The 22,614-nt window shown below is 44.0% G+C and overlaps 1 protein-coding gene across 1 annotated transcript in view; it reads right to left on the reverse strand.

The window, feature by feature from the left end:
- The window catches only part of LOC143291185 (tetratricopeptide repeat protein 39C-like), an 88,323-nt gene that overhangs the window by 39,504 nt on the left and 26,205 nt on the right, over window positions 1-22,614 (reverse strand). The window contains 4 exon segments of the mRNA XM_076600910.1: window positions 7,263-7,298; window positions 7,300-7,373; window positions 8,169-8,221; window positions 11,315-11,369. Of these exon segments, the coding sequence (XP_076457025.1) occupies window positions 7,263-7,298; window positions 7,300-7,373; window positions 8,169-8,221; window positions 11,315-11,369 (218 nt within the window).

Below are 22,614 nucleotides of genomic sequence, written 5' to 3' on the forward strand. Positions count from 1 at the left end.
ATAAATGTCTCAGATTGGTAGATGAAGGGAACAAGCAATAATTAGTGTTGATGTTCATCCCAAAAACAGGCATTTATTTACATACATGTCAAATGCACACACACACTAGTATAGCAGTAACCAGGGTCACTTCAATGCTTTCAATCAAAGAAATTAGTGCTCAAATGTGTCAAAGGGGAGGAGGTTTCCAGTCCAACCTGGTTGTGATCAGATGGGCAATAAAGAGGATGAAGAACTTAAATCAAAATTCATGAACTGAACATGATTAGTCCACTGGGCTATAAACAACAGGGTTCTAATTGACTGACTGAAGAACTTGAGGAAAGACATAAACTGAACTTGCATAGTCCAGTGGGCTATAAATATGATTCCAATTGACTGACTGAAGAACTTGAGGAAAGTCCATAAAACACTGATTCAGCCTTCCAAAACTTGTCTGCAGCATCAAGTGGCATATTCAAATGCACGATCAACCAGTATATCATTGCTTCGGCCCTCGTGATGTCCTGCTCCACTGTATTTTTCTTTTCTACTGTTTGGGACTGAAAGAATGAAGCCATGGTCTTTAACTTTCCAATGGTTTTCTCATTGTCCACATGTCTTGGTATCACAGTGGTGAGTGCAATCAAACAACTTGCCATGCTCACACGATAAGTCAGTTTTGCAGAAAACAAAGCATGGCCCCTTCTTTGACGACACCAGACAGGGGTACTTCTGAACTGGTGATACGAACTGAAACTTTTGCTCTGCCTTTCTTTTCTTTTCTTGCAACTGGACTTTGATGTTGAAGGCAGCACAATTTCACAATCTGATTCTTTGTCTGAAATTTCATGCTGTCGTTTCTTGTCCATGATTTAGATGGTGAAAGAGAGGCATGTTCAGTTATTATGTGCGCTTGTGCTTGGGCATGCAATTGCTTCAAGCACTTATCATGAGAACACTTGCTGGCGGCTATGAAGAATAAAAAAAAGAAATGCAATCCCTTGACCTGAAAAATGCACACCACTATTTGAAAAGAAAAAACAACATGGATCTGTGTTTGGACTGCATCGGAAGTGAACAGCATAGCCAACAACAAGGCATTTGAGTTTTATGTATTGATGTGTAGCAGCATAACAATAGTTCCAAAAGCGGCGAGTGCTACACCTAAGTTGTAGCATAAACAGGTCTGAGCATCCCCTAGTTTGGTTGTTTTTTTTATAGGGAATTTATTCACACATAAGCCGCAATAGCTTATAAGCCTCAAATAATACACACGCACACACACACACACACACACAAAAAACAAAAAAAACAAGAGCAATGTCTTCCAGCTCAAGCCATTAGCATTTCCTTCCTCTGAAAGCCTTGGTTGACTTTTTGCAGCGAGAAAGTGCACCCCTCTGCTTTCTTTAATGTCTGATCATAGATTCATTCACTCAAATTCATGGGCAGCGGCTTGGTTTACCTTTCCGATGGCCAGTTCAATCGCCTTCAGTTTGAAAGCTGCATTGTAAGCATTGCATTGTGTTTTTGGCATGATGGAAGTTGCCTGAGCAACAGCAATCAACTGAATGTTTCATGTGCATAAAGGTAATGTGTAAATTTGGATGGGAAAATCATGAACTGTTAAACTAGCACACTTTTACAATGAGTTTTGAATTCGCGAAAGGTCAAAACCAGTTTTCAAACTTAATGTCAATCTAAAAATAGACTGGAGACTGACAGCAAAACTTTATTTAACCTGATTGCGTCATCAGGAAAACCTGCAATATCGGAAAAATCCACAAAGAAGCTGTGTCATTATTTTAGCCGCAGGGGTCATAGCTGAGGGAAAAATTTGCAGCTAATGGTCTGAAATTTAATGTCATACAAAATCAGTCCCATGTGCAATTCTTTCACCCACGTAAATGCACTCAGTGAACTGCTTGTGGCTGAGTACTGTATACAATTAAAATCAAAACCAAACTAGAAACAAACAAAAACAGTTTCTTCCACTGTATTATTTGGAAAGCTTTCAGTATACTATAAATATAATAAAACTGAAACACATTTCAAGTGAGCTGGACAACTTTTTTCTTCAACAACATCCAGATGGGTTTTCTACTCTTAATTCCATCAATGCTGTTGCTCAAAGACTCACCACTACACTCCATTTTGCTCACTACAATCAGCTTCGGATCCACTCTGTTTACGCATACCCAGATTCAAACTCTCGACTGTTGGCTGCCGTTCTTTCTCTGTCTCTGGACCTTGCAATTGGAATGAACTTCCTCTTTCGCTCTGTCAAGTCTCCACACTCAGCTCTTTCAAGTCTGGCCTTAAAACCCACCTCTTCCCAAAATAGCCTCCCTTCCCTGCCTCTTCCTTGTCTTCAGTTTCTCCAGTTTTAGGGTTAAGCATGCGTGTGAATGACTGGTGCAAAAGCGCTTTGATTGGTCTATGCACAAGATTCAGCGCTATATAAATACCCTCATCATTATTATTACATGATGTTACTTAAAAGCACAAAAGCACAAAACTAGAATACCACTCTAGTGCTGTCTGTGTTAAATTTCTCACGTGTTTGTAAAACTGACAAAGGGAGTGAGTAAAGTTTAATGCAACTCCCCATTATCTTTTCACTTGCAAGAACAAATTCACATTAGCTTTCTTCCTTTTTTATATGTGGAAGAGTGTAAGCATTAAGCCAGCAAGATCAATCTGGCCTCATTTTAACAGGATCTTGGACCATTGTGTTTTTTCTTCATGAATATTTCTCATACAGAAAGCAAAGTGCACAATTCATGACTCCCTGTGAGACATCTTAATTGACAAAATTTAAAATCACTGCTGAGAGGCTCAAGAATTAAAGAAATGCCTTCACGAAGGCCAGAAATATCCACTGCTTGAGGCTGCTGAGAAAATACTGCTGTTGCAGTTGACCATGAACATACATTAACTTTCTCTCTCGTCAGGTCAGGTCATTAGATCTGCTACTGGTAACCTGTAATCCAGTACAACCTGTTCAGGGTCGGGTTGCCAACGACTAAACCGGCACTCCCACCACTCCCTTCTGGGACTGGTGAGGCGGGTGGCTAGACACCCTTATGGAGATCCATAAAAGGGTGTCGGCTCAGGAGAGCCACCGACGGCCATCTAGCTCCACTGTGCTGTCTGCATGCCACACGCAGTTGGCCCCCGGGGTGTGTCTACCCATGTATGCGAAGTCTGGATCCGGAAGAATCTGCGGAAGAAACCTATCGGTTCAATGGAGAGGAAGGCGGTTACAGCAACGCACTGTGGAGTGCAGAGAGCAAGATGAGACACTGAAAGGATATCTTGGTCATCCACTGCATCTGTGCTCATCCTCCAGTCGTCTCGACTTAGTCTTGCCACTGGAAATTGGTGGACCCGGACGAGAGAGTGAGGTTGACGTTGCGCAACTCCTCTTCACTTTAAACAAACTCATCGCGCAAGTCATCAGTCATCCTAAATGACCTTTCATCCTTCATCATTTCATCACCCCCAAGTCCTGTGGCGACAGGCGAGCGACGAAACGACAGGTGTGGGTACACTGGCAGTCGCAGCCGCAGACCTGCACACAGGCGGCTCAGGCCATAGGGTCGTTCTTCGTCGACAGGAGCAGCGATGGAGCTCGGCAGCCGTCTGAGCGTCTGAGCAGCCCTCTTTAGGAATGCACTGCTCACCTCCCTGGCATGAGGAAGGGGCTAGAAAAGGTGCCCTAAAAATTGCCTGCTCCATATCACCCTGGCCAGCATACCGCGGCTGGCGGGGACCCTACATCAGCGGTCAAAACAAAGAGAAAGAAAAGAAAAAAACAAGGATCGTTCCTCTCACCATTGGTGCTTGGAACATAAGGACTCTCCTGGACAGAGATAACGCGGACAGACCCAAAGGAGAACAGCACTAGTTGCATCCGAACTCGCCAGATACAATATCGACATCGCAGCCTTGAGTGAGACTCGGCTTGCAGGCGAAGGCGAGCTCTGTGAACGGGGATCTGGTTACACCTTCTTCTGGAGTTGACGAGGAAGCGAAGAGCGACGTGACGCTGGTGTTGGTTTTGCAGTAAAAACAGCACTTGTCAGCAAGCTACTGGAATCCCAAAGGGAGTCAACGATAGGCTTATGACCATGAAACTCCCACTGGCATCTGGCCAGAAGCACCTCACCATTGTCAGTGCCTACGCCCCAACCATGACCAACCCGGATGAAGTGAAGGCGAAGTTCTACGAGGACCTTCACTCTGTCATTGCTGCCATCCCTAAAGCAGACAAGCTCATCATTCTTGGGGACTTCAATGCTAGAGTTGGTTCTGACTACATATCCTGGGATGGAGTGATTGGAAAGCACGGTGTGGGCCACTGCAACCCAAATGGATTGCTTTTGCTTCAGACCTGTGCAGAGCACGAACTGCTGATAACCAACACAGTTTTCTGCCTCCCTACCCGTAACAGGACGTCATGGATGCACCCTCGCTCAAAGTATTGGCATCTCATCGATTATGTCATCGTCAGGAAAAGGGATAGGCAAGATGTACGTGTAACAAAGACCATGTGCGGCGCCGAGTGTTGGACAGACCATCGCCTTGTAGTCTCGAAGCTGAATATTCGAATCCAGCCCAAGAGACGCCCCCAAGGCCAGAAGGCTCCAAAACGGCTCAACATCGCTAAGCTGAAAAACATCACCATCAAACAGTCCTTTGTGGAGCTGCTGGAAGATCGTCTGGAATCCGCCTCTCTGGACAACCATAATGTGGAGTCTGACTGGAGGACCCTGCGTGAGCTGATCTATAGTACAGCTTCAGAGACCCTGGGACCCATGACCAGAAAGCACAAAGACTGGTTTGATGAAAACTGTGATGAAATCAAGCAGCTTCTGGATGAGAAACGCCGTCTGCATCAAGCCCACCTGAGCAACCCAAAGTCCACATCAAAAAAGGATGCGTACAATGCCATCCGCAGGACTGTTCAGCAAAAGTTACGCCAGATGCAGGATAAGTGGCTGAGTGACAAAGCTGATGAGATCCAGGGATATGCTGACAGGCACAATATGAAGAGGTTCTATGATGCCTTAAAAGAAGTCTACGGCCCCACATCCTCAGGATCATCCCCCTCCTCAGTGCAGATGGGAATACCTTGATCACCGAGAAGGAGAACATTCTCGAACGATGGGCACTTCAACAGTGTCTTAAATCGCCCTTCCTCCATAAATGATGAAGCCATAGACCGTCTCCCACAAGTCCCACCAATGAAGCACTGGACGATCCACCAACACTTCTTGAAACCCAGAAAGCAATCCGTCTGCTATCCAGTGGCAAAGCACCTGGCTCAGACTCCATACCAGCAGAGGTCTACAAGGATGGAGGCACTGTGCTGACTGAGAAGCTTCATCAGCTGTACTCACTCATGTGGAAAGAAGAGACGATCCCCCAGGATTTCAAAGATGCATCTATCATTCACTTGTACAAGCGAAAGGGGAACCGGCAAGCCTGTGATAACCATCGGGGCATTTCCTTGCTCTCCATCGCAGGCAAGATACTTGCCAGGATCCTACTAAAACCGCCTCACAGCACACCTTGACCAAGGTCATTTGCCTGAGAGCCAATGTGGATTCCGGAAAGAGCGCGGAACCACCGACATGGTGTTTGCTGCAAGGCAGCTGCAAGAGAAATGTCAGGAGCAAAATGCTGATCTGTTCTCCACCTATGTCGACCTCACTAAGGCCTTCGACACCATGAGTAGAGAGGGACTGTGGAAGATCATGGCCAAGTACGGATGCCCTCGGAAATTTATTTCCTTGGTCAGCCAATTCCATGAAGGCATGCAGGCTCGAGTCCAGGACAATGGTGAAACATCTGCTCCTTTTGCTGTCACAAATGGTGTCAAGCAAGGCTGCGTCCTGGCTCCAACACTGTTCAGCCTCATGTTCTCTGCAATGCTTACTGATGCCTTCAGAGATGGCGATGTTGGAATCGGCCTAAAGTACCGAACAGATGGCAAGCTGTTTAACCTCAGAAGGCTTCAAGCAAAAACGAAGGTCATGACAGACATCATCAGAGACTTTTTGTTTGCTGATGACTGTGCCCTCAACGCTGGATCTGAAGCTGACATGCAACTCAGCGTCGACAAGTTTGCCACTGCCAGCAGGAACTTCGGCCTTACCATCAGCACGAGGAAAACTGAAGTTCTCCATCAGCCAGCCCCAGGGAAACCCCACGTTGAGCCCAACATCACAGTCAACGGTCAGAGGACTCAGTGTGGTGGAGCGGTTCACATACCTTGGCAGCACACTGTCACAAAATGCGACCATCGACGATGAAGTGAACGTCAGGATTGCAAGAGCAAGTGCAACTTTTGGTAGACTCTATGCAAATGTCTGGAACAGAAGAGGCATTGGTCTTGAGACCAAACTAAAGGTGTACAGAGCAGTAGTTCTCCCCACACTACTGTACACCTGCGAAACTTGGACAGTGTACCAACGACATGCCAAGAAGCTGAACCACTTCCACACAACATGCCTAAGGAAGCTACTGAACATCAAGTGGCAAGACAGGACCCCAGACACGGAGGTGCTTGCAAAAGCCACCCTTCCCAGCATCTTCACCATCCTGATGCAGTCCCAGCTTCGCTGGGCTGGACACGTGGCGCGCATGCCAGACCATCGGCTGCCCAAAAGGCTCTTCTATGGCGAGCTGCAACAAGGGAAGAGATCACACGGAGGTCAGAAGAAGCGCTTCAGAGATACTCTGAAAGTCTCTCTGAAAGCGTTTGATATCAACCCTGACTCCTGGGAGGAATCTGCAGCGGACCGTGACAAATGGCGCACTGCTGTGCACAAAGGTGCCAAGTTGTGTGAGGCCAACAGGACTGCTGCAGCTGTTCAGAAGCGGCAGGCCAGAAAGTCACGGGCAAACAAGCTCCCTGACAATGATATGCCTGTCTTTGTCTGCCCCAACTGTCAGCGAACATTTCGTGCGCAGATTGGACTATTCAGCCATCTGCGCACTCACAGATAGATTCATGAGCATCCCCCCCCCCACCCCCACCACCACCCTCCCCCCATCTGGATGACAACGATGGTCATCATCGATCTCGATGGACACACCACCACCACCACATTAACTTTCACACCCACCTGCCCACCCTCTCTCTCTCTCTCTCTCACATGCATCTGTATGACTACTGAGATCCACTTTTCTTTCATGTGTCCAATATTTATTACCATGCATACCCAAACATAATGATACATATGCAGACACACACACACACACACACTGACCCTTCGCACAGAGAATACTTCAATTTGGTTGTTTTTTCCTTTTCATCAAGGATGGCACTTCACGGAAGATCTCATGGGACTCTTGAATTAACCCCTGAGACCCCAGACATACTGAAAATACAATAACATCATCATCATAATACAATTTTTAAATATTACACCAACAACAACAATTTACTAATATTAATGATATCACTAATATAGTTTCCTTAAGAAGTGACTATTCGGTGTCCTCAAAATTTCATTGCTGGGAAGACAATCCTGAGAATGACGGTGGTACTCAAACCACAGGAAAACTCAATGTTCTCACAGCAGACATGTTTGGAAGTGTTCCACATCAGTTTGACTGATAATCTTATCCTGTTCGCATCTTCAAAATAGTACATGTACCTATCTATCTGATGTGATCCTGTTCATGGCTTTAAACTGGTACAGATAACTGTTTGGCTTATGATCAGATCTTAACCTGTTCATGGCTTCAAATGGTTGACACTTGTTTGACATGTGATCTTTACCTGTTCATGGCTTCAGAATGTTCCAGACACCTGTTTCACATGTGATCTTTACCTGTTCATGGCTTCAGAATGATACAGACACCTGTTTGACATGTGATCTTTACCTGTTCATGGCTTCAGAATGATACAGGCACCTGTTTGACATGTGATCTTTACCTGTCCATGGCTTCAGAATGGTACAGAAACCTGTTTGACATGTGATCTTTACCTGTTCATGGCTTCAGAAGGGTACAGATACCTGTTTGACATGTGATCTTTACCTGTTCTTGGCTTCATGAATGATACAGATACCTGTTTGACATGTGATCTTTACCTGTTCTTGGCTTCAAAATGGTAGATACCTGTTTGACTGTTCAACTAACAAAACTAATATGAATAGACAAGCAGTTACCTGCCATCAAGTATGAGTAGTAACACTTGGACCACTTGGACTCCTTTCTCAATCTACAAACAACATCAATCAAAAATTAATCAATCACATAGTTTACATACCATTTTTAAATGTACTCATGTTCATATACCTTGGGCAGCCAAGATGTGCTTGCGCGTGTGTGTGTGTGTCTACATGTGTGTGTGTGTGTCTACATATGTGTGTGTGTGTGTGTGTGTGTGTGTGTGTGTGTGTGGTTTCAATGCAACTTTCTGTGAGTATGTGAGAAAGAGAGACAGACAGACAGACAGACAAAGAGATTGAGAATAGGGGCCGGATGGAAATGGATGGAAAGTGTTAAAGTTCATGTATGTGCACTGCTTTGAATACAGCTCTCTGTGTGTTAAACTCTTTGTGTGAGTGTGTGTGTGTGTGTGTGTGTGTTTTCAAGGAAAATGTTATTAGCAAACAAGTTTGCACTGTACCAATATAGCTGACCACCTGGTCTCTTCAGCTGTAGTCTCTCTTCCACTGACAGACCTGTGTTGGTTGAGGAAAGAAAAGGGGAAGTGGAATGACAGGAGGGAGGAGGGGGTGGGTCTGTGACTGGTTATATCACTTTCAGCTGTCAAGGATTCTCAGCTGGAGCTGGTAGTAAGTGTCTTGGCTTAATGCCAAAATTGCCACAGTCATTGACAGTGGTTTCATAACTCCCCCCCCCCTTCTCCTCCCCCTTCCCTCAGCACTGGTAGGAGACTCAAGAGAGAGGGGAGAGGTACCTCAGCAAATTATGAAAGTGAAGTCTGCAGGGGGAGGGGGGGGGGGGGTTTGGGGAGTGACTTTTTTCTCTCTGAAATCAACTGCTCTTCCACTGAAAATAGCGGATCCGCTTAGAGTTCCCCAGTGTGTGTGTGTGTGTGTGTGTGCATGCGTGTGTTCAGGGGAGAAAGAAAGAGAGAGAGAGACAGCAAGTGAGCGTGAGTGTGCACACGCGTGTGCATGTGTGGTTTCAATTCAACTGTGTGTAAACAAGAGACAAGACAAGAGAAGACAAGACAAAATCTTTATTATTGAGGGTAACAGATAAGCAAGTAACATGCTTTTTTTACATCCAGCCCTCACCCTAACGAGGGAATAAAGCTAAAAAAGTGAAAAATGAGCACAAAATCAAAACACAATCAAAATACACCATTATTTCACCATTCAAAGCCATTCCACAAAAGGAAGAAGAAGAGACAGAGAGTGAGGCAGACAGAAAGAGAGGGGAGATGGTAGGAGGAAAGAATGCAAGTTGTATTTGTGCATGTGTATGCACTGCTTTCAAATTTAATAGATCTCTCTCTCCGTGTGTACACTTGTGTGTGTGTTTTCAATACAACTGTGTGTGTACATGCAAGAAAGAGAGACAGAGAGAGGGACAAAGAGACAGAGAGAGTGGGGGGAAGGTGGGAGGAAAAAGTGCAAGTTTGTAGTGTGCATATATGTGCATTGCTTTAAATACAATTCTGTGTGCGTGCGTGCGTGCATGCGTGCATGTGTGTGTGTCTGTGTTTTCAATCTCTGTGTGTGTGTGTGATTCAAAGAGAGAGTGTGTGTGTGAGTGTGCGCGCGCATGTGCATATTATCAAGCTCTGTGTGATTGTGTGAGCGCTCATAATATTATGTGTGCACATGTGCAAGTGTGAAGGAGAGAGATATAAAATAAAAAACAGAGTATGTGTATATGTGAATGCATTCATGTGGTTTTTTTTCAAAGAGTGAGTGTGTGTGTGCGTGTGTGCGCGCACACGCATTCAATTCAGCTCTGTGTCTGTACGTGCATGTGTAACTTCGGTAATCTGGCCGGCTCTAGGTCTCAAATCTAAATACACTGACTCTTGCCATGAAATGTACAGAAGCGTTGTCAGAAAAGGCACTGACCTCAATAAGTTGCAAAGTTTCTGTTTCAATCGCAACAATGTTACTTGTGCATAATACAGTGGCAAACTTTGGCAGCTTTTGCTGAATGAACAGAAGGTCAAGCAGATGTACCCATGGCCCTTGTAGCTTGACAGGGATGGAGATTGCGCACACTGGTGTATCTGTGCGTGCGCGCAAGTTTGTGTGGGTGTTATTGTGCGCGCGCTCACATGTCCATGTGCGTGTGTGTGATCGACCAATGTGTGTGCATGTGCGCGCATGCGTGCTTTTCACATGTGTGTGCATGTGTGCGCGTGCGTGCTTTTCACAGTACGTTTGGAAACTTTCGGACTTCGATTCTGGTGCTCTGACAAGCCACTGGATCGCCTCTCAAGGGGTCAACAAACGACGCTTTCGAAAAAGCATTCCGTTTTCGTTTTTTGACAGGTCATCAGTAAATGATAATACTAGAACGGCCCATCGGCTTTTTCTTTCTTTCTTTTTTCTTCCAGAAAACGGACGCTCCGTTTTTAATGCAAATGTGAAAACAGATTTCCGTGCCTAGACTGAAGAGTTGCACCCATATTATCTGACACTAATAGCACTTGGCCTTGCTGCAAAAATCCTCTAATCCTTTGTGAGTTTTCTCATTTTGTCAATGACTGAAGACGATCGATGAAATCAGGTATCTTTGCAAGTCGTGAAGCCCGCGAGCGAGTTTTGTAATCCCAACCGAATACGGATAAGCTGAATGACGACAGAGGAGCAACGGAACACTTATTCTCAATTGGTTCGTTTGTCCAAACATGGGGTATTTTAGCAAACGCTGTGGGTCTGTCTTGTCGATCGGTCGGACAACGTTCGTGCAACCTTCGTGGGTCGGAAAAAAACCTCACCCCCCTCCACCCCTCTGATTTTCTCAATGGATTCACGCGAATCTCAAAAATGGCCTCTGGAGCCAATTTTCAGTCGGAAATCCGACTATAGTCGGAAAAATCTCTTGCCTGAAAGCGAGCCATTCATCAATATATTGGGGAACTCCTATGTCTATCATGAGTAGTATAAGGACTGGGGGGTTTTGGATCACGAGACCTGAGAACCCAAAATTGACCGTGGCCTATAAATGGACCAAAGGCAATTTGGGGATAGGGAGTCAAAGGTCAAGGTGAGCCAGAACCCCTAGTACTTATACTACTCTTTCTGTGCATGGTCTTTTCTTCCCCAATTATTTACTTAATTGTTATTTTTAATGATTATTATCCTCATACCTTTCAAAACCTTCCATGCTTTTTTCCCAGTTAAGTCTGATGAGATTAAACCAACCTGAAAACAAAAATAAGTTCATCCATAATCAAGTATGTTTGTCACTACAGCACTCCTCCAACATTCTCCACTAAACGATTCATACAAATGTGTCCATTTACATAATAACAGCTCATTTCTAAAACCACAACCCCCAAAGCAAAATAATGAGTATGATGTTATGTGTTATCACTTTCACAAAAATTTCAAATTCACCTTTATGAAAATTTCAAATATTAAAAGGACTCAACTGTTAATAACAAACAAAACAAAACAAAAAGAAGAAAAAAAAGAAAAAAGAAAAGAAAAGAAAATTATATCACTGCATGACCCTTACACAACAAAAGAAAAACCCCCACTGATTTCATCGGAACTTAAGAGGTCTGTTATATGAATAAATGCTTCCTGTCTTTCCAGACAGTGATTTTACACAAACACACAAACCATGTCTCCACAGATTTCGTACAAACACAAGAACTCTATCTCCCCAGATTTCATACAAATACATCAACTCTATTTCCCCATATTTCAAACCAACACAAACTCTATTTTCCCATATTTCCAGAAACACATCAACTCTATCTCCCCAAATTTCATACAAATACACAAACTCTATTTCCCCATATTTCATATGAACACAAACTCTATTTCCCCATATTTCACTGAACATGAAAGGAAATTTTCTATCTTAAATTACGTTTAAATAACATACTTACCGTGACCCAAATAGTGCAGACTCTGGCAGGGGTCTGACATTCCTGTCCTGTGCAAACTACTATCCGCCTATGCGGAGAAAACGAAAGTACTATGGCCGATAACCTTCCGGAAGTAGGTAACCTCCCCTTTGTCCCCCTGGCTAGCGCCCTCTTTTGATGGCAATATGCCATCACCAGCGCAGCGAGCAGGGAGAACAGGAAGCAGGGAGGACAGGAGGGTCTTAAATTTGGGTCACGGTAAGTATGTTATTTAAACGTAATTTTAGATAGAAAATTTCCTTTTAATTACACATACTTAACCGTGACCCAACTAGTGCAGAATAGCTCGACAAGGTGGAGGGCTCGCCTGTTCTACTGCCTGTGTGCTGCGATGGCCTGTTGTGCAACTACCACAGAAGCGATGCCTCTTGAGCCATCATCCCACAAGCGTGCGACGTCACTCAGGTAGAAGTCGATGAAGGTAGCAGGGTTTTTCCAGCATGCAGCATCCATGATGTCTTGCAGCCGTGTTGAGTGCGCTAAGGCAAGAGAAGAGGACCATGCTCTGACTTCATGTGCTCTGGCCGAGGAGGCATCAAGTCTCAATCCTACTGTTCTATCGCCAGTGCGCTGCGATGGCCTGTTGTGTGACCACTGCAGAGGCAACGCCTCTGGAGCCATCATCCCTAAAGCGACAGATGTCCCTCAAGTAGAATTCGATGAAGGTAGAGTGTACTGTGTCACCTAAGGATATTGGTGCGGGCAAAGAAGACAGAGGTCCGCAGCTGTATTGTGGGAGAGGTTTGTGGACCACAGCTGTGCTGATAAATGTCGCGCAAAGAAAATCGGGTCGGTGTGTTGAATCCACACTTGACTGAGAGCCCTTCGAATCAAAGGAAGGGAAGGAAACACATACCCTATAGGGTTGTCTCACTTGATCGCGGTTGAGTGTCAATGCAAGGAGGTGCACATGTGGTTTGATCTGATGATTCCACATCGGTTGTGGGCCGACAGTGGAAGTGGTATATGTGTTTAGAGGAAACTGTGGCACAAGACAGAGATAGGCCACCATGTTGGGCTTGCCTTAGGCGTGACAGCCAGATCTGTAGAGCTCCTCCATGAGAGCTGACAGGCGATAGGCGCCCCCCCCCCCCCCCCCCCCCCACTTTTCTGTCGTTGCCAAAAAAGACAGCACTGGCATGTTGCCTATGCATAGAAGGGCAGACATTTGGCAACAAGAGACTTGAGGTGCCTGGTGTCTCTGGGACAGGGCTGTGTAATTGCCCAGGTAGTTACCATCACGAAGGGACATACGGAAGGCTTTGTGGCTTCTCTACCTGAGTGTGGCATGTTGGAGCAACCTGCAGAAAGTTGTCGGCAGTCAATGGCTGGGATGGATCAGGCTGTGGAAGTGCACTTCATGTGCCCGCAGGTCACTGAGCCTCATTCTGTGGTGGAATTCCTAATGGAAGAGGGTGTCCATGGGGAAAATTTTTGCTGAAGGTTCTTTAGTGAGAAAGGGGACCAGATCCATGACAGGCCTCTGGCTGTGTGTGGTGCGCACTAAGTCTGGGATGGAGCAGGGCGGGGGCAGGGAGGAAAGTGGATGTAGATGTGTTGTACTGGCCATTTACATCAAAACACTGATGTGACAAGCGTTTTCAGTATGGCCAACAGTAAAGTGAGAGCTGTATTATCAGTGGTTTCTGAATTGCAAAGTGAAATCATGAGCCGCTTAGTCTTTCATGTAGGACTATTTCTCTCAGACTAGAAGTCAAATTGCACTGGGACTTAGTGCTGTAGCCTTGAGGGCTAACTAGCCTTTGGGATCCGTCCCAATGGTGAGTCCAAAGGCCCTCTTGATCGAGGGACTGGGGATGCAACTTGGGCAAAACACTCTCTACTATAAATTGTATAATCAGATTCCAGCCCGAATAGTCAGGACAGCAGTTGCCTGCTCTGCTGATCTGATGGTCATTGTCGTACACGACTGATTATCGTATACTGGTCCTAGGAAGACACCAGTCAGCATGGGTAAATCAGGAAACAGCTGCTGTGTGCTTGAGGGATGAAGGTGTCCACCATGCAGGTTATGTTGAAATGTAAGGAAGCCGGAAGGAGTTGACGGGGTCTTGTGGTGGTGGTGGTGGTGTGTGTCCATCGAGATCGATGATGACCATCGTCGTCATCCAGCAGGGGGATGGGGGGAGGGTGGTGGTGGTGGGGCGGGGGGGATGCTCATGAATCTATCTGTGAGTGCGCAGATGGCTGAATAGTCCAATCTGCGCACGAAATGTTCGCTGACAGTTGGGGCAGACAAAGACAGGCATATCATTGTCAGGGAGCTTGTTTGCCCGTGACTTTCTGGCCTGCCGCTTCTGAACAGCTGCAGCAGTCCTGTTGGCCTCACACAACTTGGCACCTTTGTGCACAGCAGTGCGCCATTTGTCACGGTCCGCTGCAGATTCCTCCCAGGAGTCAGGGTTGATATCAAACGCTTTCAGAGAACGAACGAACGAACGAACGAACGAACGAACGAATGTTTTATTCAGATAAGGCCAGAGCCCCTTACTGAAGGGGGAATCATTGATAAATAATAATTACATAATGACATGACACAGTAAATAGACAATTCAAATCAACCAAAAATTGTTAGCACAATATCAACCATATCACCCAAAATAGTCAACACAAATATTCAACAACATTCACGAGATAACTGTACTTAGTCTCTTCAATCCTTCATATATATATATGGCCAAGTTATGCAGAGTACATTCCTGTCTTGAAGACATGAGTAAACTGAACCTAAAATTAGACGGATCTCTATAATATTTCGGTTGAATAAGTTTTTGTCTAAGGTCACACAAAGCAGGGCAACATAACAAAAAATGCAATTCATCTTCTTTACCCGAACTGCATAATCGGCATGTATACCTGGGTTCATTTAGAATGCTATACCTAAAACTATGAGAAGCAATACTAGAAATACCAAATCTAAATTTTGTCAGTGTACATTTTATATATCTGTTCAGTCCTAACTCAATGTATGGCTCAATCACATGTGATGTTTTAAAAAGTCTAAACTGTGCGAATCTATCACTAGTTTGTATATGATCATGCCAGTCTTGCCACCTGCAATCAATAATACGTTGTCTGAAACACTTTAAGAAACCTGCAATATCTTCCACCCCTTGATTATCCCATACAAATGCAAAGCCATATGTATTTAAACACTGACGAACACTCGTTGCCCAAGTCTTCTTACCATTATTATCCAAACTATATAACATTTTATATGCTTTAAATGGATATCTGTTTTCATTCATTCTAGTCAACTTTAGCCAATATTTAATACATTTTATATAAGAATTTAGATAAATAGGGTATCTCCCCAGTTCGCCATAAACAAGATCATTTGGAGTTCGATTGTCTACATTAAGAAAACGTTTCAATGCAAACAAGTGCACTTTTTCTGTTACTATCCTATTTTCCAGTCCCCAGATTTCTGCTCCATACTGTAATATTGGCTGAACTTGCGAATCAAATAATCTAACAAATACACTAAAAGAACTACAGTCTACTTTATACAAAATATGAAGAATCAAAATAACTGCTTTTTTTGCTTTATTCGCAATGTCTTGACATGCAAAGTTGAAACTAAGTCTTGTTGAAAAATAAATCCCAAGATATTTATATGCGTTTACGACAGTTATTCTTTCACTTCCATATGACCATCTTTCATTTCTTGCCAAATACCCTCCCTTACGAAAAACAACAATATTTGTTTTATCCATATTTACCTTTAGCTGTAAATTAGTTGCAGCAGTGTATAAACTGTTAAGTTGTCGCTGTAAACCAACTGTTGTTATAGACAGCAAAATCATGTCGTCAGCAAAAAGTAAAACAAACAGTTCAATCAAATCAAAAGTAACACCATGTTGACCATTTTGCATAATTTCTAACGCTAGTTCATTAATAAAAAGTGAAAACAAGACAGGGCTACAGACATCCCCTTGCTTAACCCCACGAATACAATTCACACAATCTGATAATTTTGCCCCCGATCTCACTCTCGCTTTCACTTCATTATACATACTTTTCACACAAAGATACAGCTTACCACTGATTCCATTTTTCAACAAAACAGGCCATAAAAGTTTTCTAGAAATAGAATCGAAAGCCTTTTCAAAGTCAACAAAAGCAACATACAATTTTCTATTATTTGCAAACTGTTTTTGTATTGCGGCCATTAAAGTAAATATATGGTCAATAGTTGAATAGCCTTTTTTAAAACCAGCTTGATATTCTCCAATTATGTTATTCTGTGTTATCCATTCTTGTAGTCTATTGTTAATAATGGAACTGTATAACTTACTACTAATATCACTTAAAGAAATGCCTCTATAGTTGTTTACATTGTTAATATCACCTTTCTTAAACAATGGCATAATTATTGATTCTGTCCAATTGCTTGGATAGATTCCATTATCAAACAAATAATTAAACAGCTTCACCAGGAAACTAACAGTCGTCTCACCAGAATGTTTGAAAAATTCACCAATCAGTCCATCAGGGCCAGCAGATTTACCATTTTTTAATCTTCTAATCGCTAATAAGACTTCTTCGTGAGATATAGGTCTATCTAGTGTATAATTATCCCCTACATTTACTATATTCATGTTTTCAGTTACTTCCCCCTCGTCACCATCTTCATTTTCTAACACTTTTTTGAAATGTTCAAACCATTCTTGAATAGAAATATCATTTAAAGGTTGTACTTTCTTTTTTGAGATCTTTTGTACTGTGTCCCAAAATTCCTTTTGACTTTTAACAGAATCTATAAGTTTGTTTACTAATGAGTTATTATATTCTTTCTTTTTTCTCTTATTTAAATTTTTATATTCACGTCTAGCAATACAAAACAAAATGCGATCTTCTTTATCTAATGTTCTTCTACATATCCTCAACAGTCTGCGTACCCGGCGTTTCTCCATTTTACATTCATGATCAAACCAATTTCTGTCAGCTGCTTTTTTATTTATAAATATACGTTTTTTCATGTATTCTGCTTGTTCTTTAACAGTCTGATTAAACTTGTCTAATGCTCTATTTATATCAACGTGAATAAGATCTTCTGCTGACTGCAACTTTTCTTTTATTTCCTGTGACTCCATAGAAAAAGAAAAATATTCTGCATATATATCATTCCAACAATATTTAATAATGGACTGATTCATATCACAATCAGAATTCATATCACATTGCCTTGTGGAGTGTTTCTCAATATATAATACAATGGGTAAGTGGTCAGATTCAATTCTTTCTAATACCTGTAATTTTACATTCTGAGATGACGAATCAAAAAGATTTACAGACGCTAAAAAATAATCATTCACACTTGTGCCTAAATCAGAAACGTATGTGAAACGACCTTCTAGGTCACCATTACATACGCCGTTGAGAATGGTCAGTCCAAATACAGTGCACATATTAAGTAATTTTTTTCCATATGAATTTAATACCTTGTCTTCAGAATGTCTGTTTATCACACTACTGGCCTTTTTATGACAAACATATAATTCACCTTCATGTAAAATTTCAGGGGATACATCAGAAGTTCTTGCATTCAAATCACCACATAATAACAAATCAACATCATCTGAACATAACAGTTTTTCCAATACGCACTCTTCCAACATTTCAATTCCATTATCAAAATCACAAATATTATAATACGGTGCATTTTCTGGAGGAACATATGCACAGACAAGTAAAACATTTTTACAGAAGCCAAAGAAACTTTTATCCAACATAAATGTCATACAATATTTGCTGTCACAATCAATATACTGCACATAAGGAAGTAAGGTTTTCCTTACAAGACAAATTAATCCACCTGAGCACCTCCCCTGTTGTGTTATCTTGACTGCTGGTTTTACATACAACTTATGGTTTTTAAAAATAGAAGATTCAAATTTTTCAACAAATGTTTCTACAAGACATACAAAATCAAACAAAGAAACATACTGAACAAAACTTGAGTCACCCAACTTAGGTAGTAATCCACAAATATTCCAATGGAGAAATGAAATTGTATTTACAAATGTAACTAAACTACAACTTGGCGCCTTTGTGCACAGCAGCGCGCCATTTGTCACGGTCCACTGCAGATTCCTCCCAGGAGTCAGGGTTGATATCAAACGCTTTCAGAGAGACTTTCAGAGTATCTCTGAAGCGCTTCTTCTGACCTCCGTGTGATCTCTTCCCTTGTTGCAGCTCGCCATAGAAGAGCCTTTTGGGCAGCCGATGGTCTGGCATGCGCGCCACGTGTCCAGCCCAGCGAAGCTGGGACTGCATCAGGATGGTGAAGATGCTGGGAAGGGTGGCTTTTGCAAGCACCTCCGTGTCTGGGGTCCTGTCTTGCCACTTGATGTTCAGTAGCTTCCTTAGGCATGTTGTGTGGAAGTGGTTCAGCTTCTTGGCATGTCGTTGGTACACTGTCCAAGTTTCGCAGGTGTACAGTAGTGTGGGGAGAACTACTGCTCTGTACACCTTTAGTTTGGTCTCAAGACCAATGCCTCTTCTGTTCCAGACATTTGCATAGAGTCTACCAAAAGTTGCACTTGCTCTTGCAATCCTGACGTTCACTTCATCGTCGATGGTCGCATTTTGTGACAGTGTGCTGCCAAGGTATGTGAACCGCTCCACCACACTGAGTCTCTGACCGTTGACTGTGATGTTGGGCTCAACGTGGGGTTTCCCTGGGGCTGGCTGATGGAGAACTTCAGTTTTCCTCGTGCTGATGGTAAGGCCGAAGTTCCTGCTGGCAGTGGCAAATCTGTCCACGCTGAGTTGCATGTCAGCTTCAGATCCAGCGTTGAGGGCACAATCATCAGCAAACAAAAAGTCTCTGATGATGTCTGTCATGACCTTCGCTTTTGCTTGAAGCCTTCTGAGGTTAAACAGCTTGCCATCTGTTCGGTACTTTAGGCCGATTCCAACATCGCCATCTCTGAAGGCATCAGTAAGCATTGCAGAGAACATGAGGCTGAACAGTGTTGGAGCCAGGACGCAGCCTTGCTTGACACCATTTGTCACAGGAAAAGGAGCAGATGTTTCGCCATTGTCCTGGACTCGAGCCTGCATGCCTTCATGGAATTGGCTGACCAAGGAAATAAATTTCCGAGGGCATCCGTACTTGGCCATGATCTTCCACAGTCCCTCTCTATTCACGGTGTCGAAGGCTTTAGTGAGGTCAACATAGGTGGAGAACAGAGCAGCATTTTGCTCCTGACATTTCTCTTGCAGCTGCCTTGCAGCAAACACCATGTCGGTGGTTCCGCGCTCTTTCCGGAATCCACATTGGCTCTCAGGCAAATGACCTTGGTCAAGGTGTGCTGTGAGGCGGTTTAGTAGGATCCTGGCAAGTATCTTGCCTGCGATAGAGAGCAAGGAAATGCCCCGATGGTTATCACAGGCTTGCCGGTTCCCCTTTCGCTTGTACAAGTGAATGATAGATGCATCTTTGAAATCCTGGGGGATCGTCTCTTCTTTCCACATGAGTGAGTACATGTGATGGAGCTTCTCAGTCAGCACAGTGCCTCCATCCTTGTAGACCTCTGCTGGTATGGAGTCTGAGCCAGGTGCTTTGCCACTGGATAGCAGACGGACTGCTTTCTGGGTCTCAAGAAGTGTTGGCGGATCGTCCAGTGCTTCGTTGATGGGGACTTGTGGGAGCCGGTCTATGGCTTCATCATTTATGGAGGAAGGGCGATTTAAGACACTGTTGAAGTGCTCAGCCCAGCGTTCGAGAACTTTCTCCTTCTCGGTGATCAAGGTATTCCCATCTGCACTGAGGAGGGGGGATGATCCTGAGGATGTGGGACCATAGACTTCTTTTAAGGCATCATAGAACCTCTTCATATCGTGCCTGTCAGCATATCCCTGGATCTCATCGGCTTTGTCACTCAACCACTTATCCTGCATCTGACGTAACTTTTGCTGAACAGTCCTGCGGATGGCATTGTACGCATCCTTTTTTGATGTGGACTTTGGGTTGCTCAGGTGGGCTTGATGCAGACGGCGTTTCTCATCCAGAAGCTGCTTGATTTCATCACAGTTTTCATCAAACCAGTCTTTGTGCTTTCTGGTCATGGGTCCCAGGGTCTCTGAAGCTGTACTATAGATCAGCTCGTGCAGGGTCCTCCAGTCAGACTCCACATTCTGGTTGTCCAGAGAGGCGGATTCCAGACGATCTTCCAGCAGCTCCACAAAGGACTGTTTGATGGTGATGTTTTTCAGCTTAGCAATGTTGAGCCGTTTTGGAGCCTTCTGGCCTTGGGGGTGTCTCTTGGGCTGGATTCGAATATTCAGCTTCGAGACTACAAGGCGATGGTCTGTCCAACACTCGGCGCCGCACATGGTCTTTGTCACACGTACATCTTGCCTATCCCTTTTCCTGACGATGATGTAATCGATGAGATGCCAATGCTTTGAGCGAGGGTGCATCCATGACGTCCTGTTACGGGTAGGGAGGCAGAAAACTGTGTTGGTTATCAGCAGTTCGTGCTCTGCACAGGTCTGAAGCAAAAGCAATCCATTTGGGTTACAGTGGCCCACACCATGCTTTCCAATCACTCCATCCCAGGAGATGTAGTCAGAGCCAACTCTAGCATTGAAGTCCCCAAGAATGATGAGCTTGTCTGCTTTAGGGATAGCAGCAATGACAGAGTGAAGGTCCTCATAGAACTTCGCCTTCACTTCATCCGGGCTGGTCATGGTTGGGGCGTAGGCAATGACAATGGTGAGGTGCTTCTGGCCAGATGCCAGTGGGAGTTTCATGGTCATAAGCCTATCGTTGACTCCCTTTGGGATTCCTGCTAGCTTGCTGACAAGTGCTGTTTTTACTGCAAAACCAACGCCAGCCTCACGTCGCTCTTCGCTTCCTCGTCCACTCCAGAAGAAGGTGTAACCAGATCCCCGTTCACAGAGCTCGCCTTCGCCTGCAAGCCGAGTTGACGGGGTCTTGTGGTGCCACTATGTGTCTGAAAGACATGGTGCTTGCTTCCGAAGTGACAACAAAGTCATCCTCTGACAGGCCCTTGACCGAAGGCTGCGGCTCCATGATGGGATAGCCTGCCTAGGCTAGAAACCCCTGGTGTGTGTCTCATTGGAAAGACAGTGCTTGAGAAGGAATACCCATCTGTAACCACAACAGTGGTTGTGTGTTGAGGCTGAAGGATCGGGCAGGGAAGACCAAGTGCAGAAAGTGCTTTCGAACGCCAATTGTTTGAGACATTGATGCTGGATCTCCGTTCAAGTAAGGTGATGGGGCGAACTGATGTGCTTGAATGCGGCATCTGCCATGCTGGTATGAGTGGGCAGTAAGGTACGCCCCTGTGGGTAATGAACTGTGCGTTGTGCTTTGTGAGACGCATCCGTCCTCATCAATATGCCATTCTCCCAAGTGTATTACCCAGGCCTTCTGCTACTAGTGAGGAGTGGAAGAGATGGACTTAGGGTGATTGTCTCCTGCCCAGTGGGCAGTTTTTGGCCCGCTAAAAATTGGAAAGAATGAAGGGCATGTGTGTCCGGAGTGGCACCTCTAAGTTGGACTGCCTCATCCCTCCTTGTACCAGGTTAGGGCATCTCTAGCCCTGTGGGTGATTGTTGTAGGCAAATGAGTTGGGTTGCCTTGTCCCTCCATGCACCAAGAGAGGGCATTCTTAGCCCTGTGGGTGGGAAGGGAGTGTGTGTGGGTCCCTAAGGACCAGCCACTACTGATATGTGGAGGAGCATACATTCAGGTGTGAATGAGGCAGTTTTATCTGTGAGTGCAGTCATCCTCCGAAAGCAAGGTATGGATGAATTTATGAAAATGAATACATATATGTGCAATGGGATTATAAACTTCCATCAACTCAAGTGATGGTGTCAGGAATATGCCAATGACAAGAGATCTAGTCACGAGAAATAAGCGGCTGTATAAGCAAACATGTAGCGTGCACAGATATACCCAAGTAAATGGGCAAGTGTGCATAATCCGTAATGGGAAGGAATCTGTGTATGCACCTATATATAAGAGATGTACATACACATATAAATAAAGTGCCAGTATGTAGACACAGAGAGACCTGGGCATGTGAACAGAATGACGCAATTGCAAGTGTGTCTATATTGCTATGTAGGAAATCTCAATGAACAGATGTTGATGAATAGAGATAGAAATAAAATGGTACATGTTAATATGAAAGTCGTATGAACCTATCCCGTAAGCGCACACACGTGTATACCGAGGGATAAGTATACATCTATAAGTATAAATAGAAATGTGTATAAATGTAGCAAGATATGGTGTATATATATATATATATATATTAGATATATATAAATATATATATACACACAATTTATTTATTTATTTTTTTTGATAAGAAATCAAAAAGAATAGAAGTGAAAAAATATTGTGATTTATTTCCTGTTATTGTGTATAACCAGAAGAGAATGGTAATAGGGATGGTTGCCTGCAGAGGACTGTGTGCAACTGTAAGTGTGGGGGGATGAAGAAC

The sequence above is a fragment of the Babylonia areolata genome, chromosome 16 (genome assembly GCF_041734735.1).
Source record: "Babylonia areolata isolate BAREFJ2019XMU chromosome 16, ASM4173473v1, whole genome shotgun sequence".
Lineage (NCBI taxonomy): Eukaryota > Metazoa > Mollusca > Gastropoda > Neogastropoda > Buccinidae > Babylonia > Babylonia areolata.